The 24798-nt window shown below is 29.2% G+C and overlaps 1 protein-coding gene across 8 annotated transcripts in view; it reads right to left on the bottom strand.

Moving 5' to 3' along the window:
* LOC117173324 (QRFP-like peptide receptor) overlaps positions 1 to 24798 on the bottom strand; it is a 236992-nt gene that overhangs the window by 76911 nt on the left and 135283 nt on the right. For all 8 annotated transcript variants that reach the window (XR_004467166.1, XM_033361827.1, XM_033361833.1 and 5 more), the window contains one exon: positions 861 to 982. Coding sequence is in view for 7 of the 8 variants with exons in the window: in XM_033361827.1 (XP_033217718.1) it covers positions 861 to 982 (122 nt within the window). In the remaining variant the exon portion in view is untranslated. The remainder of the gene's footprint in view (positions 1 to 860; positions 983 to 24798) is intronic.

Genomic DNA, 24798 nt, shown 5'->3' with positions numbered 1-24798 from the left:
AGAAGGAGAAGGAGAAGGAGAAGGAGAAGGAGAAGGAGAAGGAGAAGGAGAAGGAGAAGGAGAAGGAGAAGGAGAAGGATCTATGGGATGAATGGTACATGAAAGACGACAATGAAAACTATGAGGGAACAATGAGGGAAACATAAAAGAAATATGAGAATTGGAAAAAAGAGCTGAAAATGTTAAAGAGAAGAAAGGATGCAAACTAACAAAAAAAGAACGGGATAAGAAATTGAGGAGGTTATGTTTAAAAAAAAAAGGTTAGAAAACTGAATTTGGCTGGATGTGTCATTTCACTTCATCCTTTTGAAATTTACTTTTAGAGTGTTAAAAGTAAATAAATCAACTTTAGTGCCAATATATATTCTATATAACGAGTTTCAAAGTTTTCGTACGACAGAAGTTTTCCTGTGTACCATTAGGACGTGGCAATCGATCTCAAAACAAAATTTTATTTACCGAGATTTAACGTGAATTACATTCGCATCAGAATGAAGTCCAGTCAAGAAGAGTGAAGGAAATTGAAGATAGTTTTTTATAGTCGTATATACGGAGAACCTTCATCCTTGTCACTGAAATTCCTTTTCCTTGATTATTTTTCTAGGGTATTGCAGAATAAACACAAATTTAATAATGAGAGTTAGAGAATAAGAAAACAAAGGAAAGGATAAAATAAAATTAAGAAAAAAAGAAGGAATCAAAGAAGACAAGAACCTCATCAAAGGAATGAAGAGAGGGGAAAATAGCAATAAAGGATGAGGCCTAAAACCAAAATTTTTTGCTCCTTTCTATGAATCTGGTACCCTAAGAAAGAAATGACAAATTATCATCTAAATATTGCACGTAAAAAAATGTCTCACCTTTCGACAGACATCGCTGTGAGAGTCAAAACTGAGCAGATAGCCGATACGCTTTGCATGTAATGCACTGATTTACATAAGAAAAGGCCCATCTCCCAAGTGAAGGAGAACAGCTTCGCTACCTAAAACACAAAACGAATTTTCCTCGTGAATTTCTACTCAATTTGTCAGAAAAGATTGATGAAAATATAATCAAGACTCTCAGTGAAATCAAAAGGATCAGGATTTTATGAATAATTTAGTTGGATTTTATTTTTCCCAAAGTGAAATAAACTCAGTTGAAATGAGATACGAAGTCATAGCAATAATAAAATCCTGCTATTCTGAGCTGCACAAATTGTAATGAAAATAATCCTGTGAAAAGAGAAAAAAGAAAAAATGATTGCGGACTTGGAAATAAATATCCGAACCTGGATAAAAAAGTTAATTTCTTCTCTGTTAGTTTTAATTCCACAAAGAAAAATATTCTATACAAATATATTGTCAAGGATTTTTCTTCTTTAAAAATAAAGTAGAAATAAAGGAAGAAGAAAATATAAAAAGGGAGGAATAAGCTTAAAATATGGAGGAAAAGATAGAAAGAATTATAAAAATCAAAGGAAGAAGGCCAATAATTATAGAAAAGAAGGGAAGAAATACAGAAATGTTCAGAAAGAGGTGATCAAGTAAAGAAAAAAAGAAAGCACGCAGAAAATAAAGGAAGCAGTGCATAAAATATTCCTTCAGTAACCATAGTGAGGAAGAAATGAAAAAAGAGGTTGAAATCTATTAATGAATAGATAAGAAGAATTTCAGAAAAGAAAGGAAAAATTCTAATAATTAAGGAAAAAAAGTAAAAAATATAGAGAACCTCTGGGAAAAGCCAACAAGTAAAGAAAAATCATGGAGGCACGCAGAATGTTAAGAGAAGTATTGGTGGAATGCAGAAAAGTAAAATAAATGAAAATAAAAAGTGATGCATGAAGTTTTCTTTGAGCAACAAGAGAGGCGAATAAATAAAAGAAGAGCTTCAAAACTTTCGATGTAAAGATAGGGCAAGACTGAAAGACAAGAAAGGAAGAAATCTGAAAACTAGAAAAAAGGCTGTCAAAATATTAAGAGACGGAAGTATGCTAATAAACAAAAATAAGAAAAGAACATGGGATAAGTAGCCTTGAAGTGAATGGGAGATGGATTACGGTGAGGAAAAATAAAAAAGAGGAAAAATAAAAAAAAGAAGGAAGAAATCTAGAAATTGGAAGAAAGTGCCGAAAAATGATTTAAAGAAGGCAAGATGAAAATAAAAGAAAGAAAAGGGACTAGGAGGAGAAGGGAAGAAGGAGGAGATGGCGGAGAGGTCTAAGCAGACGAAGAGGACGAGGAGGAAACCTAGGGTGTATACAAGATGGAATACGGTGTACAAAATTTCCAAAAGGGGAAAAATGAAAGAAAAAATGAGGAAATATTGTGATAGCAAAAAGGACTGAAAAAAATAGAGAGAAAAAAGGATGCAAACCAAAAGAAAAAGAAAGCGAAAGGCATGGAGAGAAAGAGGATTATAAGGAAGCTGCGGAGGAGGGGACAATGAGTGAGTGGAAAAGGAAGGCAAAAATAATAGACAGAAGTTCAAAACTATTACGGAAAAGATAGGAAGAATTAGGGAAAAGTAAAGAAGAGAAGAGGCGAATTACATCAAATAAAGGAAGAAGGCAAATAATTAAGAAAAGGAAGGGAAGAAATACAGATAAATTCAGAAAGAAGCCAAGAAGTAAAGAAAAAGAATGGAAACACGCAGAAGGTAAATAAAAGGATGGGTTCAATACGGAAAAATAGAGCCAAACAAAATAAAAATACACATTAATAAATGAAATACTCTTGGAAAAATAAGACAGGGAAATAAATAAAAGAAGATAGGTTCAAAAATTTCGAGAAAAAGTGGGGGAAAAATAAAAGAAAAGAAAGGCAGAAATCTGCAAACTGGAAGAAGGACTGACAAAATATTAAGAGACGGAAGTATGCTAACGAGCAAAAATAAGAAAAAAAGCGACAAAGAGAAGAAGGAGACATTGATTGAATTAAGGATGGATGCGGCAAGGACAACTAAGAAAGTGAAGAAAATTAGGGAAAATAAAGGTATTAATAGAAAAATTTTTTAAAAAGTACTGAAAAAAACTAGCGAAGATAGGATGAAAACTACAATAAATAAGAGATGAAAGGGCAAGAGACCAGGGACGAGGAAGATAAGCAGGGCAAGAAGGAGGATGAGGAATGAGACAAATGGTAGATGGAAAACGGCGAAGAAAAGTGAAAAAGAGGTCAAATTAATAAAAAAGGACGGAAATCTAATAATTTGAAAAGGGGCACAAAAAAGTTAAATGAAGAAAGGATGCAAACTAAAAAAAATATAAGGGAAAAGGGATGAGAAGGAGAAGAATGGTAAGAAGGTTGTGAAGGAGGGGATACTGGGTGAATGGTAAATGAAAGGCAGCGAATAATACTTCAAAAAAGAGAAAATGAATGAAAAGAAAGAAATCTGGGAATTGAAAGAAAAAAACCACAAAAGATTAAGAAAAGGAAGGAAGCAAGCTAAAAAAAGAGTAGGCGAGAGGAGGGTGAGAAGAACGATAAAGAGACACGGGAAGAATAGGGAATGAAATGCGGTGAAGGAATCTAAAAAGGGGGGGGGGAATGAAAGAAAGGAAGCAATCTGATCATTTTAAAAAGGGACAAAAAGAGTTAAACAAAGAATAAATGCAAAACAATAGAAAGGGGGAAAAAGAGGAGTAAAAAGATGAGGAGGACGAAGAGGACGAAAAGGAAGAGGCATATGTTGAATAGGAGATGGAATACTGTCAGGGCAAGTAATAAATAGAAAAAGACATAAAAGAAAGGAAGAAATCGGAAAATTGGAAAAAGAGCCGAAAAAAGATTAGGGAAAGAAGGGATGCAAAGGAGTTTCAAAACTAGTAAGGAAAAAGATGTGTAGAATTAGAGAAATGTAAAGAAAAGAAATGAAAAGAAGAATTAGAAAAATGTAAAGAAAATAAGAGAAGAATTATAGAAAATAAAGGTAAAAGGCCAATAATTAAGGAAAACAAGGGAAAAGATACAGAGGAACTCAGGAAGAAGTCAACTACTAAAGGAAAGGCATGGGCGAAATGGAGAAAACTAAAGGAGAAAGGGAATTAAAGCAGAAAGAAAAAAAATCTGACCATTGGGCAACACAAAAGGAGAAGAAATATGAGAAGCCGAAAAGTTAAGAACAAGCAGGGAGAAAAGCGAGAAGTAAACAAAAGAATAGATAAAAAGCAGAAAATAAAGAAAAAGTAATAAAGACCATGTTCTTTATACAAGTCAGAATCACATTGTCCAATTTTATTAGGGTCGTACCGAAATTTTTAAAGTAACTTCCGTCGTTTTTATAAGAGACTTATTGACAATAAGATAAAAAACGTCCTTTGAAAGCTTTTATGGTCGTTACCTGCTAGGGCAAAGGATTCCTCTTAAACCCACGTGTTATTCCCAGATCTGAAATAAAATACAAACTAATCCTTTGAAGAAACCCTTTTTATTGCATTTTATGCTCGGCTCGTTTTTAAACCATCTTAAAGAAGAAAAATATAATTGACAATTTTTTGGAATTGGAAAAAATGCAACCCTAGCTGAGTTTCCATAAGCCACGTTGCCCATTTTCCGATGATTTTTACTCGAGGCGCAAAAGTTGTGCTTAAATTGTTTTCAATTCTAAAACTTATTTAACTGTTATATAACAGGTATTTGTTATATAGAATTTATGTAAAACTAATGTAACTTCTATAATACAATTATGAAACAATTATGTAACTGTAATATATAAGTTTTTGAACATTTTTTGCTCTTTTATAATAGTTATGTATCGCTTATGTGACTGTTATGTACCAGATATGCAACACAAATGTAACTAGTGTATAACAATTACACACAATATTTATAACTCTTATTTAGCATATATGTAACTCTGATATGTCAGTTCTGTAACACATATGTAGCTGCTATATAACAATTTTGTAATACTTATGTAGCTAGTATATAACTGTTTTATATTCGCTATGTAACACTTATGTAGCTGATATATAACAGTTATGTTGCTGTTATATAACAACTAATTAATACTTGTTCAACTGTTATATAACAGTTATGTAACACTTATGTAAATGGTATATAAGATATATGCACCAGTTGTGTAACAGTTATTTAACATGCATGTAATTGTTACATCACATGAATGTAAAATGTATGTAGAAGTTACGTGAGATGCAAGTTAAACTGATTTATCTATTATATAACAGTTACGTTATATGTATGTATCTGTTTCATAACAGTTATGTTGCATTTTTAACCAAATAGCTGAATCTGCAATTCAAAGATACGAATTCTTTAAAAGACATTTGCATTTTCAATTCAAAACTTTTCCAACAAATAATATGAATTTTCAATCCAAAAAGACCAATTACATTTTCAACCAAATAGCTAAATTTTTATACCAAGAAATGCGAAATCTCTAGAGAGCAGTTGAATTTTTATTTCGAAAATATAAATTTTTAACTAAAAAGTTGATTTTCAACCAAATTTTAGAATTTTTATCAAAAAGAGTAGAATTTTTAATAAAAAAGTTTTTTATTAAAACAAAAAATTATCAATTTAAAAAAAAATAGAATAATTAAATTTATATTTGAGAAGATCAATTTACCACGGAAAAACGCGACTTTTTAAATTTTTTAAATTTCCAGTTGAGAAATTTAATTTCTAACTAAAAAAAATTAATCTGTAAGAAAATAACTGAGTGAGTAAGAGCATCTGACCGGAAATCTGAAAATGCTGAGTTCGGATCTCAGCGTAGCTTGAAATAAATATTTTCACTTTATAGAAATAAAAATCAATATTAATAAAAATATTGATTTTCGACCATCAGACCAAAAAACATTAATATCCAGTTATTTAGGAAAAAATTATTTTGAAAAAATGGTTAAATTTACAACTATACAGTCGAATTTTTAACCAAACGAAAAAGGTGAAGTTTCTAGAAGACAGAAGAAAAGTGGAATTATTTTTAAAAAGGGAAAAGAAAAACTAAATTTATTAAAATTTATCATATTTATTGCAAAATAATGTATTTTCTATAAATGTTATCGATGTTCTTCCTAATATGAGCCAATTCTATTGTAAATTGAAAGCATAAGCAAAATTCCTTTAACGACAAACTGAGCGTGTGTGTTTTTTTAACATGATAAAGTAAAAAAAGCCAATGTTTCTGTGATAAATCATTAGACAATGATTATTTTATAATTTGTCAAGGATTATTAAATAAAATTATATTTGTGAATATTTAAATTAATAAAAAATTTAAAAAAATAATAAAAAAAGTGCAGGCGGCGGGAATCGAACACGGAACTTTCTGACCCATTCCTTTTTTACAACACTTCTTCTACTTCCTCTACTTTTATGTCTCATCTTGCCCCGACTTCCCCTCTCTTTATTTTTCTCCAATTCTCACGTCCTTAATTTATCCTCTATTCCCCTACCACCCCTATCCATATTTTTCTACTTCCCCAACTCCCTTTTTTATCTGTGAGTTGTGAGCTGTAAATTGTGAGTTGTGTGATGTAAGCTGTTTATTTTAGCTGTTTATTAGTTGCGTGTTGTGAGTTGTTATTTGGGAGTCGTGAGTTCTAAGTCGTTGGTCGTGAATTGTGAGTTGTGAGTCGCGAGCTGTGAATTCTAAGTCATGAGTCGTGAATTTTGAGCTATGAGTTATAGATTCCAAGTTTTAAGTCGTGAACCATTTGCTGTGAGTTCTGAGCTGTGAGTTGTGAGTTCTAAGTCGTGATTCGAGAATTGTGAGCTGTGATTTGTAACCCGGAACCGTGATTTGTAAGTAGTGACTTGTGAGTTGTGAATTTTAAGTTGTGAGTCGCGAATAGGGAGTTGTGAGCCGTAAATTACGAGTTCTAACTCGTGAGTCGTGAATTTTGAGTTCTAGATTCTAAGTTTAAAGTCGTAAACCGTGATTTGTGATTTATAAGTCGTAATTGGTGAATCGTGAGTTCTAAGTAATAAGTCATGAATTGTGAGTTGTGAGTTATGAGTCAAAAATTGTGAGTTCTAATTCGTAAGTTTCAATCCGTGAATTGTGAATTCTAAGTTGTGAGTCATGGACTGTAACTTGTAAGTTATGAGTTGCGAGTTTCAAGTCGTGAGTCATAAACTTTGAGTTGTGAATTCTAGATTCTAAGTAGTAAGCCGTGAACCGTGAGTTGTGATTTATAAGTCGTGATTCTTAAATTTGAGAGTTGTGATTCGTGAATCGTAGACAGTGTGTTGTGAGTTCTAAGTCGTGAATCGTGAATTGTAAGTTGTGAGTCGTAAGTTGCGAGTTTTAAGTCGTGAATCATAAACTTTGAGTTGTGAATTCTGGATTCTAAGTAGTAAGCCGTGAACCGTGAGTTGTGATGTATAAGTTGTTAATCGTGAACTTGAGAGTTGTGAGTCGTGAATCGTGAATTGTAACTTGTGAGTCATAAGTTGCGAGTTCTAAGTCGTGAGTCGTGAACTTTGAGTTGTGAATTCTAAGTTGTGAGTCGTGAACTTTGAACTGTGAGTTGCGTGTGGTGAGTCATGAATTGTGAGTTGTGAATCGTGAATTCTAAGTCCTGAGCTTTAAAGTTTTAGTTGTGATGGCTATTAACTGTTTTTTTCTGGGTCCATAAAATCCTAAATATTATGAACTTATTTTTCACTTTCTTCTCAATGCCAATCAATTCAAAACTGTCTAGAATATCTTGAGAACTCTAGAATGTAAATTTCTCGAGAGAGATTTCATGAAAGTGTAAGTTCATTTTGCAAAATTCATGTAAAATTCATTCTTGATGATATCTTCATCCAAGGATCCTTTTGTCATCTAGTTTCATCCTTTCATTATGTGGAAAGAACTCGCTAAAGGGATCATAAAGCTTGAATCTGCATTTGAGTTGTCTTTCTCGTGAAACGGTGTTACATGAAATTATGAAATATTCCTCTCTCGTCTTCAAAGAACCAGGAGATAACGAGGAATTCCTCTAATCTTGAGTGAGACACCCACTCTGAAGTTTTTTTCTTTATAGTAAACAAAGCTTTTCTTTTTTTGTTTTCTCCACTCATATTTTTCCAAAATATGTAATGTACAAAGAAAAATTATTCATTAAATTTAATGTTGTTAAAAAAAAGACTATAGTAACGCAAATTTAATATTGTCACGATCAATTAATAGTTCAAAAAATTGATTTAAAAAAAAAGATTTTTGAAAAAAGATTAATCTTCAAATATTTAATTTTTCACTTAGTAATTAAATTCTCAAATTTCTTAATTATGAAATAACAAACTTCAATCAAAAGTGGAATTGTTAAATCTTCAGTTCCGAAAATTGATTTTCCATGAAAAATAATGATTTTTCACAAAAAGAGATTTTGAGCTATTGAAATGAACCTTTCAGTTCAAACAAACAATTTTTACCCCAAAAAATAATTATTTAAAAAATAGAGATTCATATTTTCTTCAGAAAATTAATAAAGTGAATTATCGACATAGAAGTTCAATTTTAAGAATTTTCCATTAGAAACTATCAAGTCTTAACAAAAAATGAATAGTTATATTTGAAGTTTAAAAATTCATTTTAAACACCAAAAGAAACAATTTTCAACAAATTAGGTAAATTTTTAACCAAATCTTCAACTAATAAAATACGTTTCCAATTTTGAATCAAATAGTTGAATTTTCATCTAAAACTGATCGATTTGAAATCAAAAATAGAATGTTTGATTTTTCATTACAAAGGAAATATAAAAAAATTAATTTTCAACAAAATAGTTATTTTCAATCAAGAAAATAAATCTTTTACAAAGTTATTCAAGATTCAACCCAGTAGTTAAATTTTCATTTGAAAATTATTAATTTGCAGTAAACAATTAAATAGTTGAATTTTAAACTAAAACGATTAATGGTCTACAAACAAAATTTTAAAGTTCAACCTTAAACCAAGTTGAATTATCAATAAAAAAGATTTTCTTTTAAACAAATAATACAATACTTAAAATTTTAACCAAAAAAATATTTTTATTTTTGTATAAAAAAGTAGAATTTTACCAAAATAGATACATATTTTTTCAGTAGCAATGTTGATATTTAGAACAAATATTTTTATTTTAAATGTAAAACTTTTGAATTTGACAAACAAACAAAAATTGTTACAGCCAAAAAATTTAATTAAAAGAGCTGAGTTTTTATATAAAAAAAAAAAGAAAATGTTCTACAAAAGATTTGAATTTTTCACTAAAAAAGATTTTTCAGTAAAGAAAGAAAAGACTTCCAACAAAATTGTTAAATTTTCAAACCAATCAGGTGAATTTTTTATAATAGAGTTAAATTTTATGTTGATTAATTAAAAAATATTCATAACAAAATTCAGTATTTTGCAATTTTCAAAGAATACGCACAGTTTTTGTTTATTCAATCGACTAGTAAAGTTTTTCCAATAACTCTATGCTATAAAACTTTCAAAATCGTAAAAAACTATTAATTAGTTTATCAATTTGTATACAAAATAAAAGGTTTATAGAAAGAAGTCATCCGAAAGACATTCTTGGTTGATTCCATAAAAAATTGAGCGTATTTGTTTAAAAATATTCAGAATATGAATTTGTTTATAAATATAAACATCTATATAATTAAATGACTTTTGTAAAACAAATGTAACATTGCTATGCTATTGCGACTTCATAATTGCATGTAACATTTATGTAACAATTCTGTAAACCTAACATAAAAACTTTTGAAAAAAGGACGAGTTGAAGGAAAGTAGAAATTATCAAAAAATTGCTATAAAAGATATTTGATAAGGACGTAAAAGTTACGTAACAGTTACCTTACGGTTTTGTTACATAACAATCAAGCAAAAATATGAACATTGATGTCAGCCTCATTTATGTATCTCGATTAGAGTATATGTATTATGTAGGTAACAATTATGTAACATTTATGAAAAATTTATGAAATATTTAGGAAACATTTATGTAATAATTATGGAACATTTATTCAACAATAATTTATCATTTTAGTAAGAATTATTTAAAATTAATGTAAAAACTTTTAAAAAATTGTTTGTGCTAAATTTTAGTCTATGGTAGAAGGAAATATTTTGATCTGAATAACAAATGTGTTAAAAAGAATTTGGGACTTGAGGAGTAATTCATGACCAATTCTAATGAAACAACTGCTTCGAAATTTCTTGTTAAAATTTAGCAAAACCTTTCTTTTTGTCTTTTCGAATAATATCATTCCAAAATATTTAATATCAAAATTAATTAAGAAATTTAATCTAAGTAGAAAATCACGTTTGTAGAACAAATGTAATATTGTTATGTAGCTGTAACTGTATAATTGCATGTAATATTTATATAACAGTTATATAAACTCAGCGTACTAATTGTTAGAAAATAGGAACAATGTCGATAAAAGCAAAAATGAACAAAAAGGTATTATACAAAATATGTAAACAGAAAATAAAAGTTACATAACAGTTGCATAACTTTTGAGTTATATAAGAATCGAATAATAATATGGAAATTGATGCCTGCCTCATTTATTTAGCTCGAAAAGAGTATATGTGTCATGTATGTAACAATTATGTAACATTTATGTAACATTTATGTAACTGCTTGCAAAAATGACTTTTCTTGCTGAATTTCAGTCCAAGGCTGAAGGAAATACTACAATCTTAATAGTTATGAGTTGAAAAGGATATAGAACGTGAGGAGTTATTAATTATAAATTCTGATATGCACGCGCATGAATGTGCAGACTTTTAGTGGAAACTGATTTCGAGGACGCACGATGAATAGAAACTGCTTAGTTTGCGGATAAGAAGTAATAAGTAACGTAATATAGAACCATGGAGGTATCGCCAACTTAATAGAATTTCAAACATCTTCCTACATACCATAATCAATTCCGTAAAAATTAATTAACATTATAAATTTGAAGAAATCAGCTTATTCTGAAAATAATAAACACATCGTTACAAAATATTGTATATTATTATTTCACAGATTGGAAATATTCTTGTATACTGAAAAAAAATTGTTCTTGAATCAAGTAAATGTTACTTGATTCAAGTCAATCGCAGGTACGAATGGGGACGACAGAATATGAGTTTGTTCTAAATAAATAAATACTTGCTACCGTATGCTTGGAACACTATTTCTCAATTAAAAAAAAATTATTTTCGAAATTATTGCTATATAATCTTCATTTTTTAAATTATTAAAACACGTAATTCTCGCACACTGTTACTTACAATTATAATCGCACGCTCAATCTCTTTGAAAAATCGCACTCCACGAGGATTCGAACCCTATCTAAACTAACTAAACTAGTGTCCTAACGGCGCGTTCTACCGACTTCGCTATCGAACCACTTGGATCTCGGTGACAAAATCTCGAGTAAGAATTTCAAGGCAGTGTTTCTTGAAAGAAAACATCTTTCTGATGATACTTGAAAATTTTCGAGAGACTTTAATATACCATTTTTTAATTATAAAAATTTTATAATTGAATTTTACTTATTTCAAAAAAGGCTACATACTTTTTTTTCTTAATATATTTTAAAATGTTATAAAATATCTAAAAGTAATAAACAATGAATAAAAATTCTCCATAAAATGCGCAGTCTTCAATTTATCCAACTCTTTTATTGTATATAATACTCTCTTACTCAATTCTTAATGAAAAATAAAATTTCTTAGACAATAATATGAAATATGTGAAAAAGCGAAGTAAACCACTTATTTAACAAGGGACTTAAAACTTGTTGTTTTTAAATATTTAAAACGCTTAAAAACAACCCAAACGTAATGAATAATAAAGAAAAGTTGCATGTACAAAAATTCTTTAATAACATCAATGAAAAAGAATAATGTTCTGCTATACGAAAATTTACGTAAACCACAAAGTTTTTAATTTATCGAATGCTTTCATCATACATTGTTTACTAAGATTTGAATATGGAATTGTTTTCCTAAAATAACAATTTAAAATATACTAAAAATAATTGAACTTCACTTATTTTACAAAGGGCTCAATACTTTTTTCTTTAAAAGTGTAATCCGCTTAAAAACGATCTAAAGCTTATAAAAAATTAATAACTTTTGAGTTGAAAAACGCCTTAATAACCTCAGTAATAAATAAATATTTTCTGATTTTTAAAAAACTCTGTAAAACGCACAATTTTCGATTTATTTAATTCTTTTATAGTACTTTATAATTTAGTTTTTAATTTAAAATAACAATTCCAAATAAAAATAATTTAAAATATGTAAAAAAGAATTGATCGCTAGTTTAAATATTACCCATTTAAAAAAGTGCTCGATATTTTATTTTTATTTGAAGTATAAAATACTTCGAAATCAGAAGAAAAAATAATTCTGTAAAGAAACGTTTGGTGCAAGAATTTACAGGTTAACAGTGATAGAGTCTCACGGTGGTCGTATGGAAAATATTTATTTGCTTCCTCCTTGCATTCTCAATTCTTTTATTCGAAAAAATTTTAATTACCAATTTTTTAATTATTCTTTCATAAAATGAAATGCATTCTTAATAAACTTTTTAAAAATTTTATTGAATTATTTTTTCTTAAATATGTTGCTTTATAAACGCACAACATTTTTTTAAATTATCAAGAACATGTAATAATTGTATTTTTAAGCATTTTTTAAAGCTTATAACTTTGTTTTATTCTGTCAAATATTTATTTTTTATTATTTATAAAAATGTTTCACGGTTAAAAAAATTCGAAATGATTTAATTTTAAGTAGATTAATACATATCTACAAATAATCAGCAAAAAAATTATAGACGCAGTACATTTAGAACCTTTTAATAATTTTAGGAATGAAATTACTTTTGAGTCTTGCATATTATTTCAAAATTAATAAAACTGTTTTTTAATCTATTTGAAAATTTTTAATTCTTACCCACAAAAACTTACCGACGCAATAAACTTATAATTTTTTAAATAGTTTTATGAGTGATTTGATTTGTGTGCCAGCGTAAAGTTTGTAGTTTATCAAAGTTCCAAATTCATATCTGCATTTGATAAAGGATAGTAATATATAGAAAATAGGGGATTGAAAGATACATAACAATTTACATTGATAAAAAGATAGTAAAATATTGACATGAATAATTAAAGGATAGGATGAGATAGAGAAGAGAGGATTGAAACTGATAGACGTGTACTTAAATTTTAAAGATACATTAAAATATATAAGTTTTTAGATGTGGGATAGGATGAGATAAAGAATATTGAAGAACGTTGATCGATGTAGTATAAGATGAGAATAATAAGTAGTATAAGAATGAGATAAGATAGAAAAGATGGCATGGAAAAAGACAGATGGGAATTTAGATTTATATGAAAATAGGAAAAGATTGACAAGAGAAGGCGAAGGGTGAGATAAGAGTAAGAGAAAAAGGGTATTGAAAAAGAGAGATGTGAATTTAGATTGACACAATGATAATAAAAGATTATTGGTGATAGACGAAAGGAGATTGAAAAAGTTAGACGGGAATTCAGATTGATCGAGATATAAGGAAGATTGGCATGGATAGATATAGGATAGAATTAGATTGAGCATTAAAAAAGGGTATAGGAGATAGGTTATTAAAAAATATGGATACGAGTTTAGATTGAATGATGGATATAAAAAGGTTGACAAGAATAGACAAAGGATGGGATGTGATATAGAGGAGGGCCATGAAAAAGATAGACGTGGATTTAGTTTAAAAAATAGATAGAAATAGATCAACGTTAATAGGGAAGAGGAGATTAAAAAAGATAGTCAGGAATTCAGATTGACTAAGAGATAAAGAAGAACCTGATCTTAATTTAGATTGAGGAATAGATAGACGTTGATAGATGTGTGAGTCGATGAGACTGGGAAAAGGACATTCAAAAAGATAGACGGAAATTTAGATTGCCAGAGAGATAGAAGAAGATTGACGTGAAAAGTTAAAATATAGGATGAGATAGCAAAAACGGCATCAGAAATGATAGATGGAAATTTAGATTGACAGAAAAATAGAAAAAGATCGATATTTATAGATAAAGCATAGGATGAGATAGAGAAGAGAGGATTGAAAAATATTGACGTAAATTAAGATCGAAAAAGAGACAGAAAAAGATAGATGAGGATTTATAATGATAGAAAATGGAAAAAGATTGACAAGAATAGGCAAATCATAGGATTAGATGAAAAAGAAGGAATTTAAAAAGGTAAAGATGCAATAAAATTCCAAAATAAACAGAAAAAGATAGATTTTGATAGATGTAGTTTAGATTTATAGGAAGATGGTAATATATTGGCGTGGGTAGAGGAAGGATACAATGAGATAGAAAAGAGATTGAAAAAGATATGCGTGAATGTAGATTAACCGAAAGATAAAGAAGATTGAGATGGACAGAGAGATGATAGGATGATTTACAGAAGAGGGTATGGAAAAAGATAGGTGCGAATTTATATGGTAAAATAGCTAGAAAAAGATAGACGGTGGTCAATGTATGATACGATGAGATAGGAAAGAGTAGATTGAACAGGATGAAAAGGATAGACGTGAATAGAAAATTTTTGACGTGAATAAATAAAGGATAGGAAGAGATAAAGGAAGATGAGATGGAAAAGAGGAGACTGTAAAAGATAGTCGTAAATTTAGATTGAAAGAGAGATAAAAAAGGATTAAGGAGAAAAGTTAAAGCATATGATGAGATGGAAAAGATGGTATCAAAGAAGATAGGTGTGAATTTAGATTAACAGAAAAATAGATAGGATATAATAAGAGGAGATAGAGATGAGAGGATTTAAAAAGATATATATTATTTAAATTTAGAAAACAAATTTGAAAAATGAGTCGTTGATAGATGTAGTATAGGCTAAGAAAGAGAAGAAGAGATGGAAAAAGATAGATGAGAATTTAGATTAACAGAAATGGAAAAAGGTTGACATGAACAAATGAATGATAGGATGAGATGGAGAAAAGGATATTGAAAAAGATAAACGTGGATTTATATTGAGAAAGAGATAAAAATTATACACGTTGTTCGATATAGGATACTTTAAAATAGAGAAAAGGAAATAGAGGATAGGATGAGATGAAGAAGATAGGATTAAAAATGATAGACGTTGATCGATGTGGTATAGGATAATACAGAGAAGAAATGATTGAAAAAGATTAATGGGGATTTAGATTGACAGAAAGATAGAAAAAGATTGACATGGATGGATAAAGGATAGGATAGGATTTCTATCATCAAGATTCAATGTGCAGAATTCCTGAAAATGAAACCAAGAATCCAACGACCAAATTTGGACAACCCCCGCAAAACGTCTCTTTTTTAATTTGAAAAAAGATTTTAAAATTTATAAAAAAGAATAGAGAAAAATTTATTTTTTTGTACAAAAAAAAGAGGAAAGAAAAATTAGAAGGGAACTAACCAAATCCCCTTCATTCTCTTTTGGTTCCTTTCGTCATTTTGATGATTAAATCAAAATCAAAATATTATTTGAAAAAAAATTGTTTTTCCTTGATAAGGATACTGTATAAGTGCCAAAACGTTGGTGATTATTTTTTACAAATGTTTTTTTATTGTTATTTCATTATAACAAAACTAAAAAAGATAAGGAAGAGGATTTGGTTGGTGTCCTTCTCATTGTTCCCCTCTTTTTTTATTTTTGTCCGAAAAAGAAAATTTTTTCTTTTCTTTTTTAGTAATTTTTTTCATCTTCTTTTAAATTTCAATAGGAACGTTTTGTGGTGGTTGGTCAAACTTGCTCGTTAGATTCTTTTCTTTATGTTCAGAAATTCTGCAGATTAACTTGATTATTGGATGTTCAATAGGATTCTAATTCCATTTGAATTTTTTGAATTTAAAAGATTCAAAATCATTCAAAAAGCTTCGATTTCTATCCTTTTACTTTCAATAGAGTTCTCCTATTGTTAGAAACTTTTCTCGTTATACTTCCAATACAAAAAATTGCTCCTTTTGTCTAGATTTTTGCGAAAATAAGGAAAAGTGAATGACAAAAGGAAATTTTGTTTAGGTGATAGAGAAACTTTGAAGAGGCACAAGGGTCGTAAGTCATGCGACATGCAAATCCTTTCGTTTGCGGCTGCCAGCTATCAGCGGGGCAGAATATTAATGAGACTCGATACAAGGCTGGTAAGCATTATTGCCATCCAGTCACCTAGAAAGCAGCAATTTTCAAAGTAACAATTTTGAAAGCACCAAGATGCATAAACACAGAATTGCTAGACGTTCCTGAAAGGAAGCCAAAGCAATATTAATTAATTTTCACAACGGAATGCCTTAATAATTTTCTCTCCAAGGAACATTAACGTACTTCACAAAACTTGATGTATACCACAAGATATAAGAGAGAATTTAATCGTCAAACACGTGTTCCTAGCAACTCCTATTACGCCTCATTACGCAATAGTACGCCTTATTGCGCCTTATTGCGCATTAGTGCGCATTATTACGCTCTAATATGTCTAATTACACAATAATAGGTCTTATTAAGAATTAATATGCCTTTTTACGCACTAGTACACCTTTTTACACACTAGTACGCCTTTTTACGCACTAGTACGCCTTATTACGCATTATTACGCCTTATTACGCATTATTACGCCGTAATAAGTATTTTTATTCAATAAAGCGTTTTATCAGATACTAATACGCATTTTTATGCATTATTACGAATGATTACGCCTTATTGTACATTAATATAACTTTCTACGCATTAGTACGACATATTACGCATTAGAACACCTTATTACGCAATACTATTTCTAATTACGCACTAATATGTCTTATAATACATTAATATGTCTTATTACGAATTAGTACGTCTTATTACGCATTAGCACGCCGTAATAAGTATTTTTATGCAATATAGCGTTTTATCAGGCACTAATACGCATTTTTACGCAATAATACGAATGATTACGCCTTATTGTAGATTAATATAATTTTCTACACATTAATACGTAATATTACGCATTAGAACACCTTATTACGCAATACTATTTCTAATTATGCACTAATATGGCTTATTATACATTAATATGTCTCATTACGCATTAGTACGCCGTAATAAGTATATTTATGCAATAAATCGCCATTTAGGCTCTAATATGCCTTTTTACACATTATTATGAAAAAATAACCTTATAACACATTAATATAACTTCTTGCGCATTAGTATGCGTTATCCCGCATTAGAACGCCTTACCACGCAATACTATTTCTTATTACGCACTAATATAGATTATAATTGCATTAATGTGCCTTATTACGCATTAGTACGCTTTATTACGCAACAGTACGTCGTAATAAGTATATTTATTTAATGAATCGCCTTATCAGGCACTAATACGCCTATTTACGAATTATTATGAATGAATACGTCTTATTACACATTAATATAACTTCTTGCGCATTAGTATGCTCCATTACGCATGAACACGCCTTATTACGCAATACTATTTTTAATTACACACTAATATGGCTTATAATACATTAATATGCCTTATTATGCATTAGCACGCCTTATCACGCATTAGTACGCCGTTTGAAGTATATTTAATCATAACGTAATAATATTTCTTATTACGCACTAACGTGTCTTATTATGCTGTAATACGCCTTATTACGCATTAGTACGCCTTATTACACATTATTACGCCAGTAGAAGTATTTTTATTCAATTAATTGCCTTAGTAGGCACCAATATGCTTTTTTACGCATTAATACGAATAAATACGTCTTATTACACATGAATACAACTTCTTACGGATTATTATGCGTTATTGCGCCTTATTACAGACCAATATGCCTTATTGCGTACTAATATATCTTATCACGCATTAGTACGCCGTATCCCGCATTATCATGCCTTACTACGCATCAGTGTGCCTTATTACGCATTAGCACGCCTTAATCCACATTAGTGCGCCTTATTATGCATTAGAATGATGTATTACGAATTAAAACGCCGTAATACGTACTTTTTATTTAATAAATTGCTTTATCAGGCACTAATACTCCTTTTTACGTATTAATACTAATGAATACGCCTCATTACACATTAATATATCTTAGTATGCATAAATATGCCTTCTTACGCATTAATGTGCTTTATTACGCATTAGCACATCTTATTACGCAATAATATGTCTTCTTACGCAATAGAATGTCTTATTGCGCTTCAATGTGCCTCATTAAGCATAAGTACGTCGTATTACGCATTCGCACGCCTTATTACGCATTCGCACGCCTTATTATGCATTAGTGCGCCTTATTGCGCATCAGTGCGTCTTATAACACAAAAATATGACGAAATATGAAGTATGCCTCATTACACCTTTGCACGCCTTAATACACATTAATACGCGTTATTACGCATTATTACGCCTTATTACGCACTAATGTGTCTTGTTACGCACTGATATGTCTTATTACGCATCAATATGTCTTATTAAGCAAAAGTACGCCATATTATGCATTAGCACGCCTTATTATGTATTAGTACACCTTCTTACACATTATTACGTCTTGTTACGCAAAAATACGTTATATAACACATTATTTCAACAAAAAAAAAGATTTTAATTGAAAATAAAAAGCAGCCGATTTAAACCATTGAATGTCAATTCTCAAATCAGTTGAATTCAACCAGAAAAAAATGATTTTTGGACAAATAAGTTGAATTCTCAACTAAACTTAAGAACAATTTTTCATTCAAGAGAATAAAAAACTTTTACTAAATTTTTGAATTTTTAAGTCTAAAATGAAAATTCTCTACAAAACAGCTTTACCGATTCGGTTATCGTGGGTCATTTCAGACCCAAGCCATTTTAACATGCTTTGAGTCTGAAACGAACGATGATAACCTGACAAGTTACCAAAAAAGTGATAACCTGATCGGGTTAGTTTTTTTTCTGCGTAAGTTAAAATTAATTTCAAAAAAGTAATGTTTAGTCAAATAGTTGATTTATTACGAAAATAATAGAATTTTTAACAAAACAGATGGATTTTTGAGATAAAATAACCATTTTTCTATGAAGGAGTTGAATTTTCAACCCGAAAATATGAATTTAAAAAAAGTTAATTATCCGCCAAATAGTTAAATTTTAAAATTTAAACAATAAATTTCAAACAAAAAATATTATAATAGAATTAACAGTTAAAAAAATTAATTTTCAAATTAAAAAAATGAATTCTCAAGAGAGTAGTTACGTTTTCAAACAAAGAAATTAATGTTGAACTACTATAAAGCTTTTTTTAAATAAATTAAACTCTTAACAAAATTCTTGAATTTTTATATATAAACATTAAAATTTCAACAAAATATTGAATAGTTATGTCTTCAGTTGAAATATTACTTTTTAAAAATAAAAAACAATTCCGAAAATATAATTAAATCTTCAACTGATAAATTGCATGTTTAATAAAGTAGTTCATCCTTAAACCAAACAGTTAAATTTCTAACTAAAAACTATAATATTTTAGAAACAATAGCAATTTTTTTTAAAATTCTCAAGACAAAAAAACCAATTTTGCCAAAAATAGTAAAATCTGAAACGAATAAAATTAATTTATGCCCAAGTACTTTAACTTCAAACCAATTATTTTAATGTTAAATATTCAACTAAAAACAATCAATTTTGAGTAAGAAACGAAATAGTTCATTTTTTTAGTTAAGAAAATTCATTTTTTAGATAACAAAACTATTTTTCATCAACACAGTTAAACTTTCCATAAATAAAATGTATGTTTAACAAAGTAGTTTAAATTTAGAGTAAAAATTTCAGTTTTTAACTAAGAGTAATCAGTTTTTAATTAAAAATAAATTATTAAAATTTTCAGTTTAAGCAATTAATATAAAGAATACAAATTTGTATTTTAAAATAATGAAATCCTCCTCCAAAAAAAAAATTTTTAAAGAACGCAATTCAACTCTAAACCAAGTATAAGTTTCAACAAAAAAATATGAATTATCAAAATAAAATAATGCATTTTTAACAAAATAGTGTAATCTTCAAACAATAAAATTAATTTTTAACAAATTGTCCAACTTGAAACCAAGTTAGTAAATTTAAAGTGAAAATTTTGAAAATCGAATTTTCTACCAAAAACGATCAGTTGTACAGTAGAAATAAAGTATCTAAATTTTCAGTTGAAAAAAATTATTTCTAAGATAAAAAAATTAGTTTACAACAAAATAAAGAACTCTTGAACCAATCAAATTAATTTTCGACTAATTAGTTCAACATTAAACCAATCTGTTAAATTTAAAACTAAAAAAGGTAGAATTCAAATAAAAAATTTATTAATTGAATTTTCAATTGAAAATGAATCTTGAATGCATTCATTTTTCCAGAAAAAGATGAAGCTTAGACTAATAAAATAAATTTTCAACCAAATATTTCAGTTTTTAAATAAAGAAAACTTTTTCAACAAAAACTCTGTCCAATAAATTGAATGTTTAACAAAGTAATTTCATTTTCAACTGAAAGCACTCAATTTTAAACCAAAAACTAAATAGTTTTTTTAAGAAAGAAAATTAATATTAGTGTTAAAAAAATGTTTCTTCAAAATAGTTAAATATTCAATCGATAAAATCTGTGTTTAACAAAATGTTTCATATTTATAAAAAATAGTCAATTTTTCAATTTAAAGATCAATTTTCTATCAACAAAGATAATGGTTGTAGAACAGGATCATAACATTGAAAAGAATGTAATTTCAATTAAAGTGGTATATATTTGTTTTTCATAACATCCAAAATTTTTCGAGCAATTATTAAATTAATATCTGATTAGTAAATCGATTTACTGCCTGGCTTTGAGACCACATTGTAACAATTAATTATTGTTATTACAAATTAGATTTTATTAACATAATTACGATTGAAATTTATGAAAGTAAATCAATTATTTTAATGTAAAAAGGTTTATTAATTACTAATGCAAAAGAATCTTCGCGAGACTGGTATATTAATTTATGTTTCACAGCAAGCCGCGTCCTAATTTAACGCTGAGTTCACTCAAATTCCAGAAATATTTGTAATTATCTCTGGATAGCTTGATCACTATGAATGCCAATCCAAATGTATGTTCGATACGTGGCACCTTTGATCAACTCCTGCCTATAGTGGTATTCATTTAGCAATGAAGTCAATTTGATGCTTTTTTCAATCAGAATAATTTAATTTTAATTTTAAAAGTGCTCACTAACATTGCTGAAATTTATTATTTAGTTGAAGAAATTTTTTCAAAAATTAGAAAAGTGTTATATAACAGTTAGATAAGAGTTACATAAAAGTTACATCACAGTTACAAAACAGCCACATAACGAACCTTAAATATGTCTGTAAATATCGTAGTAGTAGTATAGCTAGGTATATTTTGGGACACCTCAGTCGGTAACTGAACTGTCGAAAACGTGGAGCACTGGCATACCATCTTGACTTGCACAGCAAGGACGGTCCCTGCCATACCGACTACGACAAAATTCTAGGAATTCGCAGTTTTCCGAAAATAATCGAAACTTCTAGAAATTTTGACGTAATCTCAAACGATTTTATATACATCGAAGTTTCTTAAAGGTTTTAACATAAGGAGCTTTTGAGCTTCTCTTTGTCGTTAAACTTTAAAGAAGCATCAATATTGAATATAATCGCTAAGGGCTTTGCAAAATAGTCCAGTAAAAAAACCGGGCAATAACCAGAATGTAATGTCTCGGTCGTTATTGCAGGGACCATCCCTACTGAGCTAGTCAGTGTCGGATGTAAGTGCCCTACCTTATCTATACTTCGTTAACTGACTGTCGGTAACTGGCCGATAACTGTTTTGTCATATGAGGTGCCCAAGAAACCTATTCATACCTTAACAAATACCTCCACGATGCTTAATATTCCGCTTAAGTGAAATTTACCAGTATAATTAATATAGTTTGTGAGATAATAAAAATTTCTAATTAACTAAACACAAACAAATTGAACACAACGAACAAACCCGAACGAAGCAGCTCAAAAAAATCAACCTAAAGGAATTAACGCAAGCGATCATGCTCAAAAGAGTCAACGTTAAGGTGCACACCCTAAGGAACAAACCCGAACCGTCAGACCAATCCGAACTTAGCAAGCCAACTTGACAAACCTTAACAAACCAACCAAATAAACCAACCAAAACTTATCAACCCAAATGAAAAAACCTACAGGAACCAAACAAAGCACACCAACCCAAAGAAACTAATCGGAAGAAGCCAACCCAAAAGAATTAACTTAAAGAAGAAAACACAAACAAATTGAAGCAAGCGAACCAGCCCGAATGAACCATCCCAAACGAAACAGCTTAAAAAATTAAGCCAAAGTAACCGCAAGAGAGTATGTCCAAACCAGTCATCACTAACCCAAACCCACCAACTCAAAACAACAAAATCAAATAAACCAATCTAAACCAAAGCCAACCAACCAACCCTAACAAAACAACTGAAACTTAGCAACCCAAACGAACAAAACTTGATAAACTAAACCAAGCGAATTAACTCGAACTAACCAGAAGGAACTAGCCTAAACGAAATAACACAAACAACTAAACAAAACAAAATTGAACCAAACGAATCAACCTGAACGAACCATCCCAAGCGAACCAGCTCAAAAAAATCAACCCTAAGGGAAAGCAAAAGAGCATGTCCAAACGAGTCATCACAAACGAGGTAACCCAAAGGAACTAACCTAAACCTTAACCAATCCAACCCTCGAAAACCAACTTACTAACCAAAACTAACCAACATCGATTAGTTAAAACGTATAAACTAACCTAATCCAACTAATACAAACCAAATAACCAAAATCCACCTGCTCAAACCAAAACCCCAAATTAATCTAAACCCATCAACCCAAAACAACAAAACCAAACAAACCAATCTAAGATAACGCCAAACAATCAACCAAAACCAAACAAACCAACCAAAACAAACCAACCAAAACTTACCAACCCAAACGATTGAACCTAAATGAATTACCCCAAGCAAAATAACCCAAACGAACTAACCTGAACGAAATATTCCGTACGTACCAACCAAAATGAACAAACCTAAACGAACTATCTTAATTTTTTTATTGGCAACGAACTTCTCATATCCGGCCTTCCTTGACTGAATGTTCACTAAATACTGCTTATATATTGTCTTTGTTGCATATATATTTGATGTATTTGTTTGCATTGTTAAATATCAACAACAAATGAGAAGCTAACCCTGAATGACCTTGAAAATTGACCTGTCTCTTGAGGTAATGTCTTCTTCAGCATTTTCCTTCAGTTCCGTCAGAACCACTTTTTTATGGAACATTACTTTATCTGATCTTCATCTTTTAAGACATTGGCCTAGGTTTCTTGAAAGGGTTAGAAGTTTAAGCCCCTGTAACTTTTTTTACTTTATTAATTTAGATGATGAGAACTACATTTTTACAAGGTTTGATACTGGTTATTTAGTATAAATCATTTCAACAGTGTAAGCTCTAGGTTGACTTAATTACAAAAAATAATATAATTATCATGTGCCAAAAAATCAATTCAAAAAATCAAATTATTGGTCTGAAAAGTAATATAACTCTAGAAATAATTTCTGAATCAAAATTTGCTGAAAACTGGCACTAGGACTGCATACAGGCAATTTATTCTAGAATTTATAAAAGAATTAATTGATTCTTTGTGGACTACAGGTCGACTGAATAAATAAAAAATCAGATTTTGGACATAAAAAGTAATAAAACTCTAGAAATTATTTATAAATGGAAATTTTCTCAAAGGTGATACTGAAGCTCTACATAGGCAATTCATTCTAAAATGTTTAGATATGTTAGATGAATATTGTAGGTTCTAGGTCGACTGAGTTGCTAAAAAATTTAATTTTAGGCATAGCATGTGATATTACTTTAAAAAAAAAATTATGATACAAATGTCCTAAAAAGTGACACTGAAGCATTTTTCCAAACATTTTTAAAATTTTTAAACGAATCAGTTGAATATTAAAGGGCTGTAGAGTATATATGTTGATAAAACTGCAAATAAATCAAATTTTGGGCACAAAAAGTAATTTAACTCTAGAAATAATTAAAGAATACAAATTTCCTGAAAAGCCTTAAGGGTGCCTTGTATACTCTGCGTATCCTAACATTTTCAGACGATTCAGTTTAATATTGCTGGCTAGTAGTCAACTAAACTTAAAAAAAATCGAATTTTGATATAAAAAGTCATATAACTTTATAAATTATAAATGAATCAAAATATCCCAATGAATGACACTAGAGCTTTATATATTTAATTTATTATTAAATTTCTATAATAATTGATTAAATATTAAATATTGTCTGAACAGCTGAAAATCGAATTTTGGGCTATAGTTCGGCTAAATTGCTACGAAATGGAAATTTGGAAATAAAAAGTAATAACGAACACCATGAATATTAATTGAATTAAAATTTCCCAAAAAATATCACTAAACTGCTAAGAAAACGAATTATCGACATAAAACCTGATATAACTCTATAAATAACCCTTCAGTGAAAATTTCCAAACCAAATTCATTTAAGCTTTATTCAGTCAATTTGTACCAAAAATTTTAGAAAATCTGGTTAAATAGTATAGGTCGACTGAACTGATAAAAAATCCAATTTCGATAACAATAAAGTGAAATCATTTTAGAACTAATTAAAGAATCAAAATTTCCTAAAAACCAAACGCGATCCTTAAAATAGTCAATTTGTCCTGAAAATTGTAGACGAATAGGTTTGTTTATTGTAAGCTATAGGTCGCAGAAATTACTA

Source organism: Belonocnema kinseyi, chromosome 1 (assembly GCF_010883055.1).
Source record: "Belonocnema kinseyi isolate 2016_QV_RU_SX_M_011 chromosome 1, B_treatae_v1, whole genome shotgun sequence".
Taxonomy (NCBI): domain Eukaryota; kingdom Metazoa; phylum Arthropoda; class Insecta; order Hymenoptera; family Cynipidae; genus Belonocnema; species Belonocnema kinseyi.
The sequence above is the reverse complement of the archived record's forward strand: the minus strand, read 5'-3'. Positions and strand labels throughout refer to the sequence as shown.